Here is a 20,439-nt window from a genome sequence, read left to right as displayed (position 1 = left end):
GTTCGCGCTGGAGAGGTGGGGTTTTTGGCCTTGGGCTTGGGGGTGGTGGTGGGAGAGGGGCAAGTTGAAAGCACCCCAACGCTGGCGGGCGAGGCGTGTGCCGTGCGCCGCAACGTGCGGGCGGTCTGATCTGATGTGATCCTGCACGTACACCGTGGCTGTGGGAAGCAGCAGGGCCGGTCAGCACGTACACCACGGCCCTGTGGTCTGTCCGGTCTGGCTGGCGTGCGGCGAGTTGGGACGTACGGCATCTCCGATCCATTGGACGCGGGGCCGCAATTGGGGTTCAGGTTCATCATCGACGTCGTGTTGGCCGTGCGTTGCGTGCAGGTACATCCCGGCGGCCGTCATGCGTGCGCGCCTTGGCCACCGGGCGCGTCCCATGGAGACTAGACGGGGACAGGGGAGAGTTGGTCGAGTCGAGCCGGATGCAGACCCACCCACTGCTCCCTCCAACTGCGTTGCCAGCGTCGATGAACCCGGCCGGCTGGCTCCGATCGGGGTCCGTGCGCCGTGGCCGGCCTTTTGCGCACCCCGTGTGGGACCACGCCCACACACCGCGGCGACTGCATTTGCATGTCGACCCGTTCGCCACCTTGTACTGCAACGTCGCCGAGCCCGAGCGCGGAGACCGCAACCGCGACGACGCTGCGTGACGGAATGGCTGCTCCGCGCATCAATTTTTTGCCATTGGTTTTGCGCAGGGCGTGATCCCAGTTCCCAATCTCCAAAATTTTCGCCTCACTGCTGCGTTGCCAGCGTCGATCTTTATAATGCCGATTGGCAGCGTCGATCTGTACGTACCTATGCTGCTGTGCAGAAGATTCATCACTGCTTCAGCTTTGACTGCTGGCTTGCAGCCTCGCAGTTCCCTTCCGGTAATTGCTCAGCCGTGCAAACAGCGTTGTCACTTCGCTATGATCCCGTGCAAACTGGAGCCCAGCGCGCTGCCGGACCGGAGCATGTTCCATGTCCTGCGGACGTGCGCGCATGAATGATGCAGCACTGGGCGGCGGCCGAGACACGCTCGCCGCAGTGGAACACGTGGTCGCACGAGAGCGTGCGGACGCGCAGCCGACGCCACCCCCTCGAGAACCAGCCCTCGCGGCAGGCTTTGATAGCCCACCAGGACTTGCGACGGTGACGCCGATGACCAGCCCGCCGCTGACGTCGTCGACGTGGGCGGCGTCGCCAAGGAAGCAGAGATCCAGTGGGAGAGCGCGCTGGCCGCTTTGACGGTATTTCATTTACCGTCCGGGCACCAGGCCACCTGAACCGTTGGATATCATTCCCGCGGTCAGGATCTCAAGACCAAGTCAGAGCGGATCGCTCCCCTCCTGCTCTTGTCGCCTGAAAGCACTAAGCGGCTCGGCTTCTACCGCCGGTTCCGCGAGCTTCACCGCGCGGCGCCCATACTCGCCTTCCTCAACGACGGCGACATCGCTAGGACCGCTGCCGCGAGCACTCCGATAGGCGCGCGCTTGTAGACTGTAGTCATTCACTTGGATCCGCGGACTTCACCGCGCGCCGCCCATGCTCCACCGTGGCCATAAACGTAGAGTCGTCGACTCACCCAATGGTATCACAGCATGATCCACGAATAATCCATTGCGGTATCGCCCAATATGATCACGGATCAGTGATCACTCCGGGAGTTGCTAGTGCGAGGGCAAATCATCTGACATGGAGAAGCAAATGTTGCTTTGCAAATCTTCTGATTTCCACGAATAATCTGTACTAGTAACTACAACGCGGTGTGCACGAACAGCTCTGAGCGCAAGCTGAAGAACACAATAACAGCAATACAGAATGAGCTACTCCGAAGTCTGAAGCGATCAGGGGAACACAATAACAGCAGGTAGGCAACAAGCAGGGGATTAGTTTTCGGAATGTGTGGGAGGTGAAGGGAAGCATTGACCAACAGAAGTCTGAACAATGAGCAGACCGTACGAACTCTGACCGTTAAAAAGGGTCAGTGCTGCTGATACTTACACTGGAGTCACAGTTAAAAGATGAGCAGCACCAAATTTGAACTTACCAAAAAACTAGCCGATTGAACATTTCGAGGGTATTCCAAGATCTATTCACATGACTCTATCTGATCCAAGCACTGATATGCAACGGCAAGCTGCAGTTTAATTAAGTAACACATGCATAATATAAACTTCTTTTTTTCAGTAGCACATTGTTTTTTGAAGGGTCTAAAAATTCTTTCAGTAGCATATTGTACTTTTCAGATTAGAAATCTAAAAATTCTTTCAGTAGCATACTGTCTTACCCCGCAGCTCGAGTTTTTCTAGAGAACTGCAATTTCAGCAAGGAAATATTATATGCAGTATCAATTTAGAGTTCAGACCTTGCAGCACAAAGAAATGACACAGAGATTACCAAAGAAATTAACCAGGAATCTACTAGCTTAGAACACAACGACAGACAATTCACCAATTCTCGGCTATATTCAGACGTTTCGTCCATGATAGGTGAACGTGGCTCTGAACAAAAGTGCAGTAACACAGCTAAGGTCGACCAAAAGTTCCGTGAAAGCAGAAAACAGAAACAACGAAGAATCCTTCAACAACCGGTCAAGACCAGCAGACAAGAGGCACTCGCTACTCTCGATCAGTTCCTTCAAGAACCTCTCCACCGAGAACCTGACAAGACGCGCTAGCATCATCATTCCATCGAAGCCCGATCACCTATGCAAACTGCGAGTCTGCGATGACGGCAGTAGTGGTTCCTTCGACCCCGACGACGGCTTCGGCGGTGCTGTCTCCTCCAACCCTGACGACGACTCCGACGGCTGTGTCTTCTCCAATCCCGATTCCCGACGACGACTGCAGCAGCGGTGTCTCTTCCGATGCTGATGACGACTGCGGCGGCGGCGTCTCTCCCAACCCCGACGATGACTACGGCTCCGGAGGCGCCGACGGCGAAGGCGGGGGTGCGCGCGCTGGCGCTGGCGGCGGCGTCTTCCACGGCAGCACGGGACGAGGGGTTTGTCGCAGATCGGGCTTGTCGATGTGGTCCTCGCACTTCTCGCTGTCATCGCCGCAGTGGAACACGTGGTTGCAGGAGAGCGTGCGGACCTTGTCGCCGGCCTCCAAGGTGTCGCGGCACAGGACGCAGAGGCCGCTCAGCGTCCGCTCTAGGGTCGTGACGCCGCCAAGCGTCGAGACGCGCAGCCGTCGCCACCCTCTCACCAAGCTGAAGTCCACGACCAGGATGATGAGGGCGATGGAGACCCACACGACCATGGGGATGACGACGAGGACGACGTGGACCACGACGACGGCGATGGCCATCCCAATGCTCAGGTCGTCGTCCTCGTCCATTGGTCCCTCGCTCCCTTTGGCTCCTGATTGCCTCGCTTCTTCTCGCTATCTCCTGCTTTGGCTTTCTTGCTCTCTCGTTCTTGGTTTGCGCTCGTTTGAAAGGTTGGCTATATTGTCGCCATGACTACTTGTAGACGAAGAGGGTGCTGGTTGGTCGGTTAGTGATGAGTTCGTTACCAGGTAGGCCCCGCAGCTCTTCCCCCAAGGGTGGCCGCTTGGCGGCAGTTGGAATGGGATGCTGGCAATCTAATGTGATTTTGTTGATTCTGTCGTAGCAACGTGTTCACCTGCATCTGGAAATGGGAAATGTATTTTTTTTTCAAGACTGAAACAATGGAGATTGTAGATTTAGTGTGCTGGATTAATTTGATGAACTTGTTTTAGAATCGTGGAGGTCCAGAACTAAAAAAATCGGTGAGAATAATTCTTAAGTCAGAAACTTACTTTATGGAAGATTTGTACGCCTTTCTTCTTGACGTCAAATCATGTAGTCCTCCTCGGGTCATATATTGTGAAGATTTTCTTTTCGAGGATATTTTTATATCTATAGTACTCTAATGGAAATATACACACTTCTCCATTGAAGAATCTAAGCATGTAACTTTGAGTGAAGCACAATATTTTTAGACATGTTCACATATTCTCGAATATGTAGGATAGCATGCATGTCATTGCATCATAACCACGATACAACAATAGGACTAGCGCAAAATAAAGAAAAATTAAATGCTAAACACAAGCGGCCCGCATACTTGTGCCTATACTTTTGGTGATTAGAAAAATACCGTCCAAATACGCTATCGGAGCTTAGCCGTTTGGAAATTCAAATATTTGGGCCAGTATCCAACCAATCCTACTAAACAGCCTGGCCCAAATTTTGCACAGGCCGTGTGTGACCCAAGCCTTATATTCAAAATAATTATCTACAACGAAGCGGCCCAGCCCAAAGCATCACCTCAAACGTGTCCAACTGCCACATTTGATTGACACCTCTAAAAAAATGTAACACTGACAAGTGACAACCCGGCCGGACCCACAGGCACCTCTGGTTACCCGAGCGAGCATAGACCCCAATCGTTTCCGTTGCGGCGCGTCGCAGAATCCACGTCACTGCTTCGAAGAATTCACGTCAGCCTGCTCCAGGGCTCACCGACCTGACGCTGGTGACCGACCTCGCGGCGGCGCGGGGTCCTCCGAGGTCGTTACTGCGGAGGGCTGTATAGCACGTATGTTGCAATTTTACCACATGTCACCTTCTATGACTTTGTGTGTGAGAAGAGCTGGTGCATGTATGTGAGAGAGGCAAAACTATAAATCATGCACCGAGTATCAAAATTAAATTCTGATTGCATCATTAGATTTCTGACAATAAAAGTTTCCCAATAAGATCCCACTGTATTTGGACGAATTTTTTTTATTTGTATTTTTTAATTAAGGTTGCATATTTTCTGTGAGACATATACATATGGAACAAATTATACAAACCTGTGGAACAGAACAATCATACGCATCGGAATGGTGCAATCGAAATTTAATTTTGATGCTTGGTGTAAGATTTATAGTTTTTTTAGTTCCCATGTGGGATAACATCAACAGCTTTATCTTTTCATGCATGTATGCACCAGTTTAGTGGCAATCACCGAAGAAACAGTTCTATTGGGCTGAATTATATCCTGCTAGGTGCTGCCGGATAGAAGGTGGTAAGCGCGGATTTGTCGTCTCTGAAGACATGTAACCGCACCCGCCGCCACGGTGTGGACAAGCCACTGCAACTCGCAAATACTTGCTTCAAAGTTGATCTGGAGCAACTAAAGACGGTTTGGTTTGCAAAATCTTTAGGATGTCGACGCTTCATACGTTCTTAAGAAATTAATCGGCGAGACAGCAGTGCAGTGTGAATTAACAACCGGTAGTTTCAACAGCTCTGAACACTGAAGTACTGAATGCAAAACGTAAGTCGGCAAGTGTAATTGCATCTCAGCGTCGCATGAACTTACTCCAAAACTGAACCAGAGAAATGAAAAGGTTTGGCTTGCAAAATCTTCAAAACATTCTGACGAACTAGTAACGGCATGCAATGTGCATTAACAACTCTGAAAGACTTAGCACAGTCAGTCAGTCAGTCACACTGATTGCCACGCACAAGTCACTAATCGCAAACAGTAAGACATTTGTCTACGTACTTAGTACTTGAAAGTTAAAACAGTATACTGTGAAGCTTGATCAGAAATTCGAATTAATTTTCTAAAATCGAAAACACACAAGGCTGGGAGATAAACACATTATTGTTTGAAAAACATCAAATAACAAAATACCGCTTCACTAACAAAAACACCTATCGATCTACTTCCTCCGTCCTAAATTACTATTCGTTTTGGTAATTTGAACAGAGGAAGTACATGCAAAATAAATTGAATAAATTAGACCAAGGGAGTAGGCTTGGTTGAGCACTCGGGGCTATCCTCCTGTGGTTTGTATATGCACTCCAATTTATTATCCTACATGTTGTAGCAGTAGACGGATGCATTGAATAGTGCTCATCATGGATATAGTAGATCCGAGTTCCGCTCTTGGCGCTGATGCGTTACCGCGGCCAACCGCGCGGGCCACGTCGCGTCCTTTTCACGGCTAATCCGGCGGCCCCGGGGCCGCCACCGTGGCGTGCGGCTTTCCGGGAAGCCCCTCAGGTTCGCAGCGTATCAGATCGGGGTCCGGGGAGGTCCCCAGTGTACAGTAAATGCGCCTTTTTTCTTGCGGCGCCCCCCTCCCCCCGTGCTCCAGAATATTTCTCCACCAAGAAGAAAAAATTCGGAGATCGTGCTGGTTTTGCGGAAAGGCGCCCACCTGGCGTTTTGCAGGGAGGCCCCCGCCACCACCCACCCCCGCCGTGTGCCCGCGGCCCGAGGTGAGGGCCACGTGTCCGTTTCGCGCCCTTTTCTTGAAAGATGGTGTGGTATCCATCTAGGAACAGCTCGTAGTTGCCAGCATCCATTGCCTTGAGCCAAGCGGGACCGTCAGGCGTAGAGCCCAACTCGAAGATGTTGAAGACTTCACGCTGGTCCCGACCAAAACCAACTTGCTCGGTAACACAACAAGATGGACGTAATCGAACTCTTCTAACTCAGCAACTGCATCATACATCTTGGTGACAAAGTTGGGCGTGGCTGGCGGACGCGGGACCCGTGGGCGGAGGACGTCGAGCGTCGCGGCGTCGTACACCGCCATCTCGCCGCTGGTGTCCATGCCGAACATCCTGCCGTCGTGGTAGGCGAAGTCGAAGAAGCCGTAGCCTATTGGGTTGGGCTTCGCCACCTTGGTCCAGGCCGCATCTCTCCGGACCGGCAAAAGAGCATACCCGTCCTCCCCTGCATCATGTGGTACATCATGATCGTCGCGCCCTCCGCTGCCGGAGCGTCGGGCGGGACATGGACGGCGAAGCGTAATAAATCCGTGAAATCGAGGTAGGTTGGGTGTAACATCGAGCTGCTACAGAGAGCTGTTTGCGCGTCGAGACGGTGCACGTAGCTTAGGTTCCTGATGCGGCCGCCGTCCCAGACGGCGTTGAGGTTGGCCAAGGCAGCCGTCGCGCCGGTGGCCAGGTGCGAGAGGTGGCAGGACGCGTTGCGGGCATCGACGACGATGGACCAGCCGCGCGACAAGGGGAAGATGAGCGCGGTGCTCCGACGACGACTCCGAGCCTGAACTAGCGTGGGGAAGCAGGAGGCGCGGCGCCGGCCCTACAACGGCGCGCCATGCCCAGCACACGGAGCGGAACGCGGCGAGCCCGGTGACGGCGTCGCGGGACCTCTGCCCAATGAGTTGCAGGAGATCTGCGGGAAGGCTCAACCAGTCGGGTTGTTCCTGGTCTGCTATTGCCGATCGTGTTACTGATGGGATGATGATTCAGGCCAAGAACACACGACGGAGCACGGCTTCCTGATCCTTTTATACAAGGCCAAGCCGGAATCGAGGCTCTGTATCAAACTCTAAAATGAGGTCTACCTTCCTAAAAAATAGGACTATAAATAAGATATATCACAATAAGATATATCAAAAACCGTACCTATTCGACTCTTGGTTTCATAATCTTTACGTGAAGTGTTTCATTCTTTTAGTGTGCGTTTGGTTTGAGGGACGAAGTGGGACGCGACAGGACGATCCCACTTCGTCCCACATTTGGTTTGGAGACAGGTTGGGCGGGAACATCCCTACGAGAAAATATACCCTCCAGATGCGGGATGCCCCCATCCCACCAAAACGAGCGGACGGGGCATCCCACTTTGCCCCGGTCACGCGTGGTTTGGCGCTGTTCGCTTGGGCGGCGGGGAGGCGGCGACCGGGCACAACTGTTGTGGGTTCGCATGCCGCTTTGATGCCTGGAGCCTGGTGTAGCTTAGCTTCCCATTCCTACAACTGCAACACGCAAGTATTCTCTCCAGAACTGAACTAAGCAAAAGAATTGAACAGCCTGGCTTGCAAAATCTTTGGGTGGTCGGCAAGACGGCAGTGCAGTGTGAATTAACAGCTCCGAACACTGGTACTGAAATACTGAATGAGAAGCGCAAGTCGTCAAGTGTTGCATCGTTGCATCATATGGACTTGCTCCAAAACCGAACCGGAGAAATGAAACGGTCCAGCTTGCAAAATCTTCAAAACATTCTGAAGAACTAGTAACGGCAACGGCAATGCAATGTGCATGAGCAACTTTGAACGCAGTGCAACTCTGAAAACTTAATACTATCACATTGATTGCAACGTCCAAGTCACCGATCACAGTTCACAAGCAACCAACATCAGTTAGCAACAGCACAGATTAATCGAATTCACACCAAAACGAACTGATTGTGTCTGAGGTCAACAGTAGAAACAAAAATCATCAACTAATGGAAAATATGTGAAGAAACAAATAGGCAAGCATAGAGAGCTGTTCGGTAACTCAAACCTGACAGAACTCAGCCCTCAGAGCTGATCTCATCGATCAGACAACATTCACCATCCACGACTAGTTCCAAGAATGCAAAAACAAGAAGGCCAAAGAATCTTTCAAGAACCTCTCCGAGAACTATACAATATGAATTGCTTTGACACTTTGAGAAAAGAAACTGTCCGGAATTCCTAAGTCTCTCAATTTACTTTACAACAGAACCAAGATACCATCAGACAGAACATACTGGCGGTGCTACAAGACCTGTGCAAGTGAATGCATTTGAGATGAACACTAGAATCCAAACTACGAAAGCTTATCAACTCTAGAAATAAAGGGCTGCTAAAGGGCTAAGTAACACAGGTCTTATATAAATGACATTTTGAGTAAGAAATTGTACTGATTGTACATAAGAAACTGGAATGGTGTTTTTCATCACCTTTTTCAGGTTAAAACTTAATGTCAGCTGAGAATTAGACATAGTAATATTCAGGGACAGACTTAGCATCAAGTCATAAGATTTTCAGAACCACTAGTCATATTTTCAACATCCATGTCAATACGGGGCTTTGGCACATAAGAAAATAACAATTAGAGGAAGGAACGCATGTTAAGCACTATTGCGAGAAATTAGCAAGCATTGATGAGAATAGTTTATACCAAAATGTTGCAATTCTTATCCTAAAATACCTATTCATCAGCATAAATTTTCACATTGAGGCATAATAAAATGGTACGGACTATACTACCAAATTAATCGACAAGAATCTATTATCTTTCGTCATAACGCCTGAACTGATGCAGGGTAAACATAGCTATGAAAAAAAAACAGGAAACCAACTAATCTCGATCAGTTTCAAGAATTCAAAACAACAGACACACCGAAGGAATTCAAGAACTGATCCAGACCATTAGACACCCCCGTCCTCGATCTCTATTAAGAACTCAGAATAGAAATGATGAAATAATCCTTCTAGAACTGATCCTGACCTTCAAACAAGGCGCACCAACCTCTACCAGTTCGCAGAAACAAGAAAACCAAAGAATCTTTCAGGAACTCTCCAGGAACTTAATCCAGACCGCCCGACGAGACGGGCCAACACCGTTCCATCCAACTGCGACGGCTGCAGCAATGGCTCCTCCGACACCGGCGACGACTCCGGCGATGCTGTGTCCTCCAAATCCGACGGCGCGGGCGCGGGTGCGGGCAATGGCGACGCCGGCGGCGGCGCCTTCCACGGCAGCACGAGGCGAGGGGTCTTGCGGCAGACCGGGCAGGACATCGTCGGCTCATCGCGAAGCCACTTGTCGATGTGGTCCTTGCACTTGTCGTTCTCGCCGCAGTGGAACACGTGGTTGCACGAGAGCGTGCGGACCACCTCGAGGGCGTCCATGCTGTCCATGCAGATGGTGCAGTTGTAGCTGAGCTTCCGCTCCAGGGTGGTCACGCCGTCGAGCGTCCTGATGCGCAGCCACCGCCACGCTCTCTTCAGGCTGCTGCGGTAGGCGTACGCGCACATGCTCCCGGCGATGACGCCGGGAACGGAGATCCCCACGGCCAGGCCGGCGGGCATGGTGCCTGGCCTGCGCGCCCCTTGGCTCTTCTCCTCTCGCTCTCTCTCTCGAGATGCTCTGCCTTTCTTGCTCGCGCTCTCGCGTCTCTCTTGGGCTGTGCGTGTTGGGATGGCTGGGCATTGGTGCGGTGGCTATTTGTAGACGAAGACGAAGGGGGCGGCTGATTACTTCGTTGGTCGGTTAGTTACCAAGTGGGCCCCGGGGCTCGAGTCCCCATGGCGACCGTACGGGGGCGGTTGGAATGGAGAACAGGACGCTGGCGATCGGGTGCTTGGGTTTGGCTTGTGCGTGGTTACGCGTGGCGATCATTTCGTCGAACAGCTCTCGGGCAGAAGCACCCAAACGCAATGTCGTCGTAGGCCGGCATGGCGAATACGGGGCGGCGCCGATGGGCGCGGGCGGCGGGCGGAGCCATAAGGATTGGACAGCAGATGATGGCGTTTAGTTTGCTTTATGGATTGGGAGTTGCCTCGTTTTCTCTTGTGTCAAAATGGAGCGCTTGTTTTTCTTAGTGTCTTTAAGCCTGACGAACTCTGAAGGTCTCAAAAGGTTTGGCTTGCAAAATCTATGGGAGTTCCACCCGTCATACATTGGTGAGGAAACCAGAAACAGGATTGCAATGTGCATGAATTACTCTGGAAAAATATGGTAAGGTGAGACCTCTATCTACCACAAGATCTTAATCGCTTTGACAGTCTGACGAATCCTGAAAGTCTGAATCGAGTACTAGTAGCAACATTATTTAACATCAGCGAAGCAACTCAGCCTAACAAACCCTGAAATTCTGAATCGCCTTGACATTCAGATCCTACAAACTCTGTCCGAGTCTCTGCACACACTACACAATGGAAGGGCTGACAGAAGCAAGAAACATCGCCACTTCATCAGTCGCTGTAAAAGAGAGTGGCACTGAAAACTGAATTTCCGACGAAACGAACTGTTAATGAAGAGTTCAGCAAATGACGGGAATTTAGTGAAGAAACAAATGGGCAAGCAGAGAGAGCTGCTTAAGAAACATAACCATGACAGAAGAGCTTTTCAGTAGCAAATCGTGCTGCTACTAGTAATAGTACTACTAGCTGAATGGGGAGAAACACAAAGTAAAGCTAAATCTTAGCACTGTTCCCAGATTAGCGCTGCATACAGCAGAAGAGTCGAGGATTAAGCAGCATTATAACAACATTCAGTTATCATATTTTCATAACAGTCACAGCTGCTGCACGCATCATTGAATCGAGATGCAAGAAAAACAATATGAAGCCAACAGAAATGATTTCAGACTTCAGAGTAAAAACAGGCAGACAAGGTCAAAAAAATTGCAGAACAACAAGTCATATGGTTAACAGCCAAATCTACAGAGCTTTGGCACTCGAACAAATTACGAACAGGAGCAAGTGATGCCATGAACTACAGCAAGAAGTTACTAGCAAACATTTTGGTGAACAGTTTATACCAAAATCCTTCATTTTCATCCAACATGCCCACTCAGCAGTTTCAATTCCAGATTGGGGACAAAGAAATATTACAGACTAACAAATCAATCAACAAGAATCAGTATTAGCTGCTTTCGTCAGAACAATGGAACGAACATATCACCGTTTCTTTGCCAAATACAGGTGTTTAGTTCATCAGAGGCGAATACAGCTCTGAACAATAGGAACCCAGCTCCAAGAAAGCAAAAGACAGAAACAACGAAGGAATCCTTCAAAAACTGACCCAGACCATCAGACAAGAGGCACTACCCTCGATCTGTTCCAAGAATGCAGAAACAAAAACGACGAAAGAATCCTTCAAGAACCTCTCCAAGAACTGATCCAGAGCGCTCGACGAGACGATAGACGCGCCAACACCGTTCCATCCAAGCCCGATCATGCGTGTCTACGGCGACGACGACTGTGGCCGTGACTCCTCCGACACCGGCGACGACAGCGGTGGGTCCTCCCCCGACGCCATTGTCGAGAGCGGCAGCGGCAGCTCCTGAGACCCCGAAGACGAAGCCGATGGCGACGGCACCTGACGCACCAGTGGATCCTCCAAATCCGACGCCGACGGCGCCGATGTGGGAGGCGCCTTCCACGGCGACACGGGGAGAGCGACCTTGCGGCAGGCCGGGCAGGCGACGCGGTTCTCGCGGAGCCAGTCGTCGATGGCGTTCTTGCACTTCTCGCTCCCGCAGCGGTGGAAGACGTGGTCGCAGGAGAGCGTGCGGACCTCCTCGCGGGCGTCCAAGCTCCCGCCGCACAGGGCGCAGGTGTAGCCCAGCGCCTCCTCCAGGGTCGTGGCGCCGCCGAGCGCCCAGACGCGCAGCCGCCGCCAACCCCTCGCCAGGCGGCCGGTGCGGTAGGCCTGGTAGCCCGCGAAGATGATCACGGGGGAGGAGACGCCGAGCAGGACGGCGAAGGCCTTCCCGAGGCTGAGGCCGTCGGTAGCCATGGCGGCTTCGCTCCCCTGCCCCCCTCTTCTTGCTTCTTGCCTCCTCTCCTCTCGCTCTCTCTTCACGCTCTGGCCTTGTTGCTCGCTCGCTAGCGTCGCTCTTGGATTGTGTCGTGCGCGATTGAAAGCCTTGGGCATCGGCGCCGCGTATATTTGTAGGAGGTCGAAGGGGGTGGCCGGGTGGCTTCCGAGTTAGTTACTCGGCGGTTAGAATGTGGGCCCTGCGTCTCGATTCCCGACGACGGCCGTGCATTGGACGCCGCCGGAAGCGCAGCAGAGGGGATGGAAGAAGGGTTTGCTGCAGGCGGCCATCAGATTTCACCGGACACGGTAGTGTGGCGGGCCTTCATTGCTGTTCTCGACTTGGGCCAAGCCCATTACATCCATTGGACTGGACAAAGGAAGGCTACGCTTGAGCTGCCGCGCCTTCTTCCTTGGTGGAGCTGGGAAGACAAGAATTGGATGGAAGGAGGATTGGAGGAAGGAAACGTAGTGAGGATGATCCACAGCTGCGACTGATTAACTCATTTACGAATTTTCGAAGCCTGGTCATTAATTAACTGTTACGGATTTGCGATGCCTCTTCTTATGGCATCCGTGCTTTCCCCCAGGCGATCCTTAACTCTAGGTTGTGCGAGCCTGGGCACAAACTGTTGTGCATGTAGCATCAAGGTGAACATACCTTGCATGTAGTATAAGTGGTACTTGGCTGCACAACCCAGAGTAGAAGTAATACAGTACCACGGGCACAAACTGTTTTGCAAAGATATCAGATAAATCCAGGAATTCCCTGCCTAAACTTTACTAAATGAAAAAGGGAACAAATTGTTCCTGAACTGCTTGTTTACTCTTACAACAACAACCTTGACCCTCTGATTGTTACACAATAAATATATCCTCAAGATGTTATACGCCCGCAACAAAGGAAGATGCCTAAGGAGGGGGTTACTCGGTGAGTTTAACTCTAGCTGAAGTGCACAGCAGACAGGAGATGCAACATGCTGTCTGATGGGCCCATAAGAAACCACATTCGAAGATGTTGCCAAGCTGATCTTCTCCGGGTTTCAAAATTTTCTGGAACAAACTCTTCAATTTGGATAGCTCAATCCACGAAACTCACCAAACATGTGAGATCACGAATGCCTACATCAAATAATGTGTGTGCCGGTAATATCTGTTGATGTACTTTGACTGCAGAAAACAATAGATACAAAGTTAGATCCTGTCCAAAGCAGGTTCAGATGTTTTAACTACCGAAGACAGAACACCACTTCATACCTTTACATTGTCAACATCTGGTGTGTCCGGGTTTTTCACAGGATAAAATTTGTAAAATTTGATATTTTCAAACGCCTCTTTCTCCTTAGGATCCATATCATCAATAGCTTTCTTCCTGGCTTCTTTAGCCTGCAGAAGTTTCATGAAACAGTGAATACTAATGAAAGTAGATCTCTTGTAAATATAGTAAATATATTTCGGGTGTTTGTGGACCTGTTTCAGTTCTCTCTTCCTTTCTCTAACCTTCTCCTTTAAAAATTCCTGTAAAAGAAATGCAGCGGCAAAATTAGGAAGGTTAAGGAACTATCGTGAACAATGGTAAGTTTAGCTTATTGATCACAAAAATTAATGCTGTACCTTAAATTTTTCTTTCTCATCCTCCGGCAGGACCTCATCTTTAACTTTCTGATCAGCAAAGTCCTGCATTGCAACACAATGATTCAAGTCATTCAACACAGATGTACTTCCATGGGTGAATAGTGTATCAGGGCGGAGCAAAACAAACTCCAATACAAACCTCGTATTCATCCATTTCCCAGTCAAAGTCATCTACTATCTGCAGCAAGCAGAACAAAGTAAAGTAGTAAACACGGTAATACATGGCGACAATCTACAGCTAATGAAATTAAGAGGGTGTTTGGTAGCACTCCACTCCACAAAAAACAGCTCCACTTCACCAACTCCACAAAATTGCCTGCCAAACACGTCCAGCTCCACAAACTCTAGCTCCAGAAAAAACGTGGAGCTAGGGGTTAGATCCACATTTTTTTTGAAGTACCTCAAAGGGTGCTCCAAAAACATCAGTTTCAGACCTCCTCATGGAGTTGGGGTTATTTACCCACCTTGCCACCGGTTCCACAACTTACTGGTTCGTTTCTAATTTTTCTATCCACTCCCTATCGCCCGTTTCCTCCTGCCGCTGCTCAGCCGACAGCCAAAACGCGCCGGCCCCGACCGTTGGACCCTGCCGCCCTCGATCGCGGGACCCTGCCGCCCTCGACCGCTGTTGCCCGCCACCGGCCCGTCCCCAACCGCTGGACCCTGCTCCCAGCTCCCATCTGCGCGCCCATCCGCTCCCATCCGATCCGCGTGCCGTCCAACGCCAACCTCCTCGTTCACCCGCGCCGCTGCTCCCCGCCAGCAGCCTGCCAGCGGACCCCGCGCGCCGCCGTTCCCCATCCACTAGCCTGCCCCCGGAACCCGCGCGCCGTCGCTCCCTGGACCTTGCGCGCGGCCGTTCCATGCTCGCCACCGCCTCCATTCGTGCCGCGCCCGCCCCTGCCTGCGCCGCCGCTACCGCTGGGCGCCGGAACTGGAGCCGCCCACCGCATTTGGCCCTTTGCCCCTTGCGCCATCATCAGGCCAGCGCGAACAGAGGAATGGATGGGGAGAAAAGAGAAGGGGGAGAGAGAGAGGAAGAGGAGGAGGAGAGAAAAGAAAAGAGACTGACATGTGGGCCCATTCACAAAGGGTAAAAGAGAGTATTCACAACATATTCTCATGTTCTGGAGCTGGAGCACTGCAATTAGCCAAACACGTACAACAACTCCATATTTTCCTAGAGTTGGTGGAGTGGAACTGCAAAAAGATGGAGTTGGTGGAGTGGAGTTGTTTTTTATGGAGTGGAGTGCTGCCAAACACCCCTTAAACTCATGAAAAAGTTAGGGGGCATTAAGTACACTGATGTTATTCGTAACATGAAGGATCAGCTAAAAGTGGAAAGTAGGGTGAGCAGATATAACTGTCACTCCCATGTGAATAGAGAGAACAGCCCACTACTCCATTTATGTTTGCACGATTGAATTGTGATTTGGTAATAGTTTAGAGGTCAAGCATCCAACCGATTGCGACACAGCAAACAATATTGAAGGAGGCATAAGAGCAATAAACATGTAACCATATCAGTAACGAAAGATGCAGAGCGGTTCTCAGCAGCATGTGGGTGTTAACCTATGCAGCAAGGTTGATGGTAGGACAGTAATTATTCTACTTCATTCAACAGAAACATTCCAAATATAAGCCTAGTTACGCTCACAATAAATTTATATTAGGTGTAAACTGTGATTCAATGCTGCTTTTTCTAAATTTATTTCCCTGGAAATCATGTCCCCTCCATGATTTAATAACAAATAACATATGCCAAGTAAATAAGAAAAAGGAACAATTCTTGATTTTTAGGTAATACTGCTCAATGAAACAAACCCACAAAAGGATCTTACTGGTGGTTCTTGAGGATACAAGAAATTGATAACCGTGTCATCTTCATCTTCAACAGGTTGCAGTGGCATATAATCTGCAGCAATAACAAACAAGGTTTGTACGATGAGGTTACCTGGGGAAAAAAATAATGAAAACCATATAATGCCATACATATTTAAACCGAGCGACTTAATGACTACTAGTAGAACAGTTCGAGGATATGCGCTAGTATTTGAGAACACGTTTGCTGCATAGGGTTCATAGGGACTAGGGAGTGTTGGTTTATTTCAAATGATTAATGACATGCCATGCCGTCATCATCCCACCTAGCTTATGCTTGTTGCCCAGGTGGCTGCCTCGCTTGGTGGTCATCAATACATCTAGGTGCCACCTCACCACCTGCCTAGAGCTTTTATAACATAACATGCTTGGACTCTTTACATCTTGACTACAGAACATGTTTTGCATGCCCTAAACCTCATGTTGCAAACATTATCAAGGCATAACGCCAAACAAATTTGAGATGCACTATTACGTGCTATCGAATTATTAAGAAATGACATGTGACTGTAAATGATGATTCAGTAGCATCAAATAACAGTCAACCAACAACAGGAATCAGCCAGCTAAGTAGATCTTAATTTATAAGACATTACGTTTGTTTGTGAGCGTATTACTTCAATTGCCATTCCTATGAATGAACATAGAGTTGCATCACAACCATTTAACTAAGACGTAGCTGGAGCTCCATGGAATATTATGCTCACATTCAAGCAGTGTCATTTACATGTTCTTGGACTGAAGTACTGCCAAGGGTAAGCACAGCATTTGAGCCTCGGTCTAAGGATAAAAGGCATTTCAGGGATCCTAAAGTAACAATGTGTATTCCTGGAGAAGACATAAGCGTATGAAAAATAAACCCGATTCAGCTTACATGGCATGCAGTAGTCAAACTTCTTGACTCTCTCAGTTTTGAGATGCTTAAGCGCAGACCTGCAAAAGGTATAAACCTGAGATTTTGTACAAATAGTAACCAGTGGAACAGCAGAGCAGGCAACTCATTGGATGAGAATGAAAATGCCCGCATAAATGAATAGACAACAGAAATGAAAGTATATACTCCTACCTTGAAGCATGAAATTTCAGAAACATAAATTCATAAATCAACTGACCTTCGCTGGGTGCAACCGAGAGTGAATATTTTTGTTTTCAAACTGTCAATCCTGCTGAGCCTATAGACAAAACAATACCAAAGTGAGAAATATAAGTTTTGATGGCTAGAGAAAAGGAATACATGAGCAACAAAAACAATAGGCAACAAATATAGCTCAATATAACATAGAAGTACCGGTCCTCAAGGGGAACGTAAGGCACCCATGCCATCTTCATCGCCTTCATTGGCACTATTTCTTCATTTTCTCTTTGGACCGAATTTATGCCGATCTTATCTGATGGAGGGAAAGGACAGTCTACCTGCCAAAAGAAAAAAAATCAAGTGTAAATGAGACCCACCATCCAGTGATAACTAGTAACATACGTTAGGCCTTCAACAAATTATTTGACGGAGCCACCACAAACTACAATTATGACAAGAAACGTTCATCACTGCATATTAGAGTCAGACACCATGACACCAGGAAATCCAATAGGAAAACTATGAGCACCCGAATTGTTACAGAACTAGTATAGAAGGTACTAAATATGCCTACAAAATATAGCCCCCTTGGTAATATCAACCAGCAATCTAAACGGAGTTTCTTGCCTTCTTTGTTTTCAAAAAATTTGCCACAAACTTTAACCTTAAAAACTGACATATACATTTTTTATCTAGTGCAATCGATAATTTTACATAAAATTAAGAAACAATAATATATACCAAAGATGGTATGAATTGCATGGTGATGCAAAAGTACAAACATAATTGCAGAATTTTTTAGCTGGCATAGTCCTGACTCATGAGCTAGGCGTTCAGCTTAAGATGATGTAGAACTACAGGACAATTTTCCATGGCACATAGAATAACAAGTTTTGGAACTCAAAATAGTAGAGTAATATAATCATAGTATAGCTATTCGGTCAAGATGGTAGATAAAAACTTACCGCGATTATAACTGGAATAAGCACTATCTTTGATTCACCATTCACATACAATAGCTGAGCTGCATGTCAACAAGAGCCAATTAGATTTGTATGGAACAATATTCAACAGGCTCAACTAGTAAGCAAATGAAACAGATGGCATATACTAAAATCCGTTTTATACATCCAACATATAAACAGTGCTGTACGGATAGAACTTTAGAATCTTACTAAACCAGACTAATGGCTCTTCAAGATAAAATTCAGATTAAATTTAGCCCAGACAGCATTAGTGTGCCATTGCTGAAATATTACAAATATCAACAAGCATTAATCAAGTCACTTTAGAAACTAGCTGAAAAGGAAGTGCACTTACGCTCAGTGCTTCCAAACAAGTAAACTGTCTTGCCATAAAGTTCTCCCCCTTCTTCTAATGTTTTCTGTTCACCAACCACCACCACAGAACAGTGTGAGGGGAAGCTTTAGGAGGGGTGCCGCGAAGAGTACCGTTTAAAGCATTCAAAAAGCAAGAAATAAAAGATTAACTTTGGTCACCATACCTCTAAGTTTTCAAAGTTCCAGTTGAATTCCTTTATCTTATCAATGTTTTCCCACTGCAGATGATATTGTAAATAATATAAGTTTTAATAAAAAGCTGTGAGCTATGTCCAGATGTGCATTTCTAACGTACACAGTACAAATAAAAGAAGGCATGGATGGGAGCAAACCTCAGTGCCAACAGGAAAAGCAGATAACCACAGATCCTCCTGAACAGAACAGCAAATCATTAGTCAAAACACCCTGAAGTAAAATAGCAAGGCATACAGGACAGGCAAGCACAATCTAAATCATAGCGGTAATTTGCAAAAATGATCCTGTTTGAGCCGACATGCAAGAAAATGTTTCTAAAGTCATCATCTTTAATGTACCTTAAACTTTGGTGCTAATCTGGCATGATTCTCAAACCTATGTGTAACAATCACTAGCAATGGACAGAAGAAAATGCTGACCTAATAAAATGTAGACTCCAGCACAAGGCGTACAGATTTGAAAATTTTAATCCATAACGAATTATGTAACACCAACGTAGAGCATTCCGATTTCCTAGTGAGATGAGGATAATACAATTGCCGAACCAAGTCTAGTCCTACATAACTATGAGATGCCACATTTGAGCATCAATGCCGGCAGAAAGGAACATTCATCCCCAGTTTTTTAACTAATCAAAGAACTGCAAATCTGACCCCGCAAGAGCAACAATCTGAACTGGAGCAGTTCGCGAGCTAATCAGATCAGGACGAATCCACGCTTGCTACTCGAGGATACCAAAATCTATAACTAACAAATCGAAGGACGCATCCCAGACAGGTCATCATGAAGCCAGAAGCCTACTCACGAGATTCCTCTTCTCGGGAAAGTATTCCGTGGGCTCGGCCGGCGCCTTGACGCGCTTCGCCCGCCCCCGCTTGGCCGGCTCCTTCGCCGCCGCCTCCGGCTTGCTCGAATCAGTGGCCGCCGCCTCGGCCGCCGTGCGCTTCTTGCCCCTCGGGCGCGCCATTGCTCTCGGCTGCTAGGGTTTGGGTTCCGGCTCGCCTTCGGATCAGGGGGGTTGGTGCGTCGGCCGGCCGATTTTGAAGGGAAGTATCGGGGCGTGAAATCAACGCTACGCAAAATTTGAAGCGGGGACGGGATGGGCAGGGCGAGGAAGGAGAAGGAACGGGGAGGCAGCGCCGGCGCGGGCCTCGTGGCCTTGGGTGTGTTCGGCGGGCTGTGGGAGCCGTTGAATTGAACACGAGGCAAGTTTTGGACCGTCCGATGGCACAGAATCGAGAGGGTGCGGGATGAGGAGAGAGACACAGGCCGCGTGGAAAAAACGCTGCTGGAGATCTGCGTGGTTAGGACTTGGCAGCGAGATTCAAATTTAGTGCGGATGGCATGTGGGCTCCACCTAAAACTAATCTCGATTCACTGGTTCACACCTTATTTTAAGGCGCTGTCAGGCTGGCCCCCTGTTTTTGCGTTTGTATATCGCCCACCTCTGTGCCATTGCTTGGATATTTACATTCTAGCACGTTTTTTTAATCTTGTTTGTTTCAGTTTTTTTTTCTTGGGAGAGTGTTTTTTCAAAAAGAAGTATATTTTACTACCCAAACTATCTAAACTGTCCGTTTAAATCTAAAGCAAAATTTAGACTCAATTTACTTCTTCAAACTATATCAGTTGATCCAATCCTTCAAACTTAGACAACTTATCTTTTGCATATCTCCTCGTACAAGTTGAGATTCATATTCAAATTTTACAAGATGGTCCATTGAGAATTTTTCATGTAGTTTGTATCTCTAGAATCAATTCCATAATAAATGTTCCTATCCTATAAATAACTACAAAAAATTATTAATGCATTTTTAACATAGAGCATCATGTTTTATATCCGCTCACAAAATTTAAACTTAAAACTCCGCTTTTGTGCAACGAAATAAAACAACAAATCTCATTGTGAGTAGTTGGATCACCTACAATATTTTTGGGGACTAAACCAAGCATGAATTTTGTTATGGAGGTTAAGACAATGAAGTGGATCACCGAGATTGTAAAGTTGATTCTTTCCTCTTTTTTTTC

The 20,439-nt window shown here is 48.2% G+C and overlaps 2 protein-coding genes across 2 annotated transcripts; both read right to left on the bottom strand.

Annotated features, from left to right (window-relative positions):
* Positions 1-11,709: 11,709 nt before the first annotated feature.
* On the bottom strand, positions 11,710-12,273 carry LOC101757249 (E3 ubiquitin-protein ligase RNF149). The gene has a single exon (XM_004978041.2). The coding sequence runs from the start codon at positions 12,262-12,264 to the stop codon at positions 11,710-11,712; it is 555 nt and encodes a 184-aa protein (XP_004978098.1). The 5' UTR covers positions 12,265-12,273.
* A 729-nt stretch (positions 12,274-13,002) lies between these two features.
* Positions 13,003-19,548, bottom strand: LOC101779803 (protein HEAT INTOLERANT 4). The gene is made up of 14 exons (XM_004975972.4): positions 19,217-19,548; positions 18,549-18,587; positions 18,381-18,434; positions 18,197-18,260; positions 17,842-17,900; positions 17,090-17,214; positions 16,914-16,973; positions 16,676-16,734; positions 15,762-15,835; positions 14,060-14,098; positions 13,900-13,962; positions 13,756-13,803; positions 13,543-13,671; positions 13,003-13,455 (listed from the first exon to the last, which is right to left on the bottom strand). Exons 1-14 carry the CDS (start codon positions 19,376-19,378, stop codon positions 13,408-13,410), a joined length of 1,023 nt encoding a protein of 340 aa, XP_004976029.1. The 5' UTR covers positions 19,379-19,548; the 3' UTR covers positions 13,003-13,407.
* Positions 19,549-20,439: the final 891 nt, after the last annotated feature.

The sequence above is a fragment of the Setaria italica genome, chromosome VII (assembly GCF_000263155.2).
Source record: "Setaria italica strain Yugu1 chromosome VII, Setaria_italica_v2.0, whole genome shotgun sequence".
NCBI lineage: Eukaryota > Viridiplantae > Streptophyta > Magnoliopsida > Poales > Poaceae > Setaria > Setaria italica.
This window is presented reverse-complemented; position numbering and strand designations above follow the sequence as displayed.

Excerpts from the sequence above, each read along its gene's own strand:
- LOC101757249 (XM_004978041.2), bottom strand. The coding sequence starts at position 12,264 with ATGGCTACCGACGGCCTCAGCCTCGGGAAGGCCTTCGCCGTCCTGCTC.
- LOC101779803 (XM_004975972.4), bottom strand. The coding sequence starts at position 19,378 with ATGGCGCGCCCGAGGGGCAAGAAGCGCACGGCGGCCGAGGCGGCGGCC. Across the intron at positions 18,261-18,380 it reads GGAACTTTGAAAACTTAGAG|AAAACATTAGAAGAAGGGGG; the intron begins GTATGGTGACCA and ends GTTGGTGAACAG. Across the intron at positions 15,836-16,675 it reads GTTTGACTACTGCATGCCAT|ATTATATGCCACTGCAACCT; the intron begins GTAAGCTGAATC and ends TTATTGCTGCAG.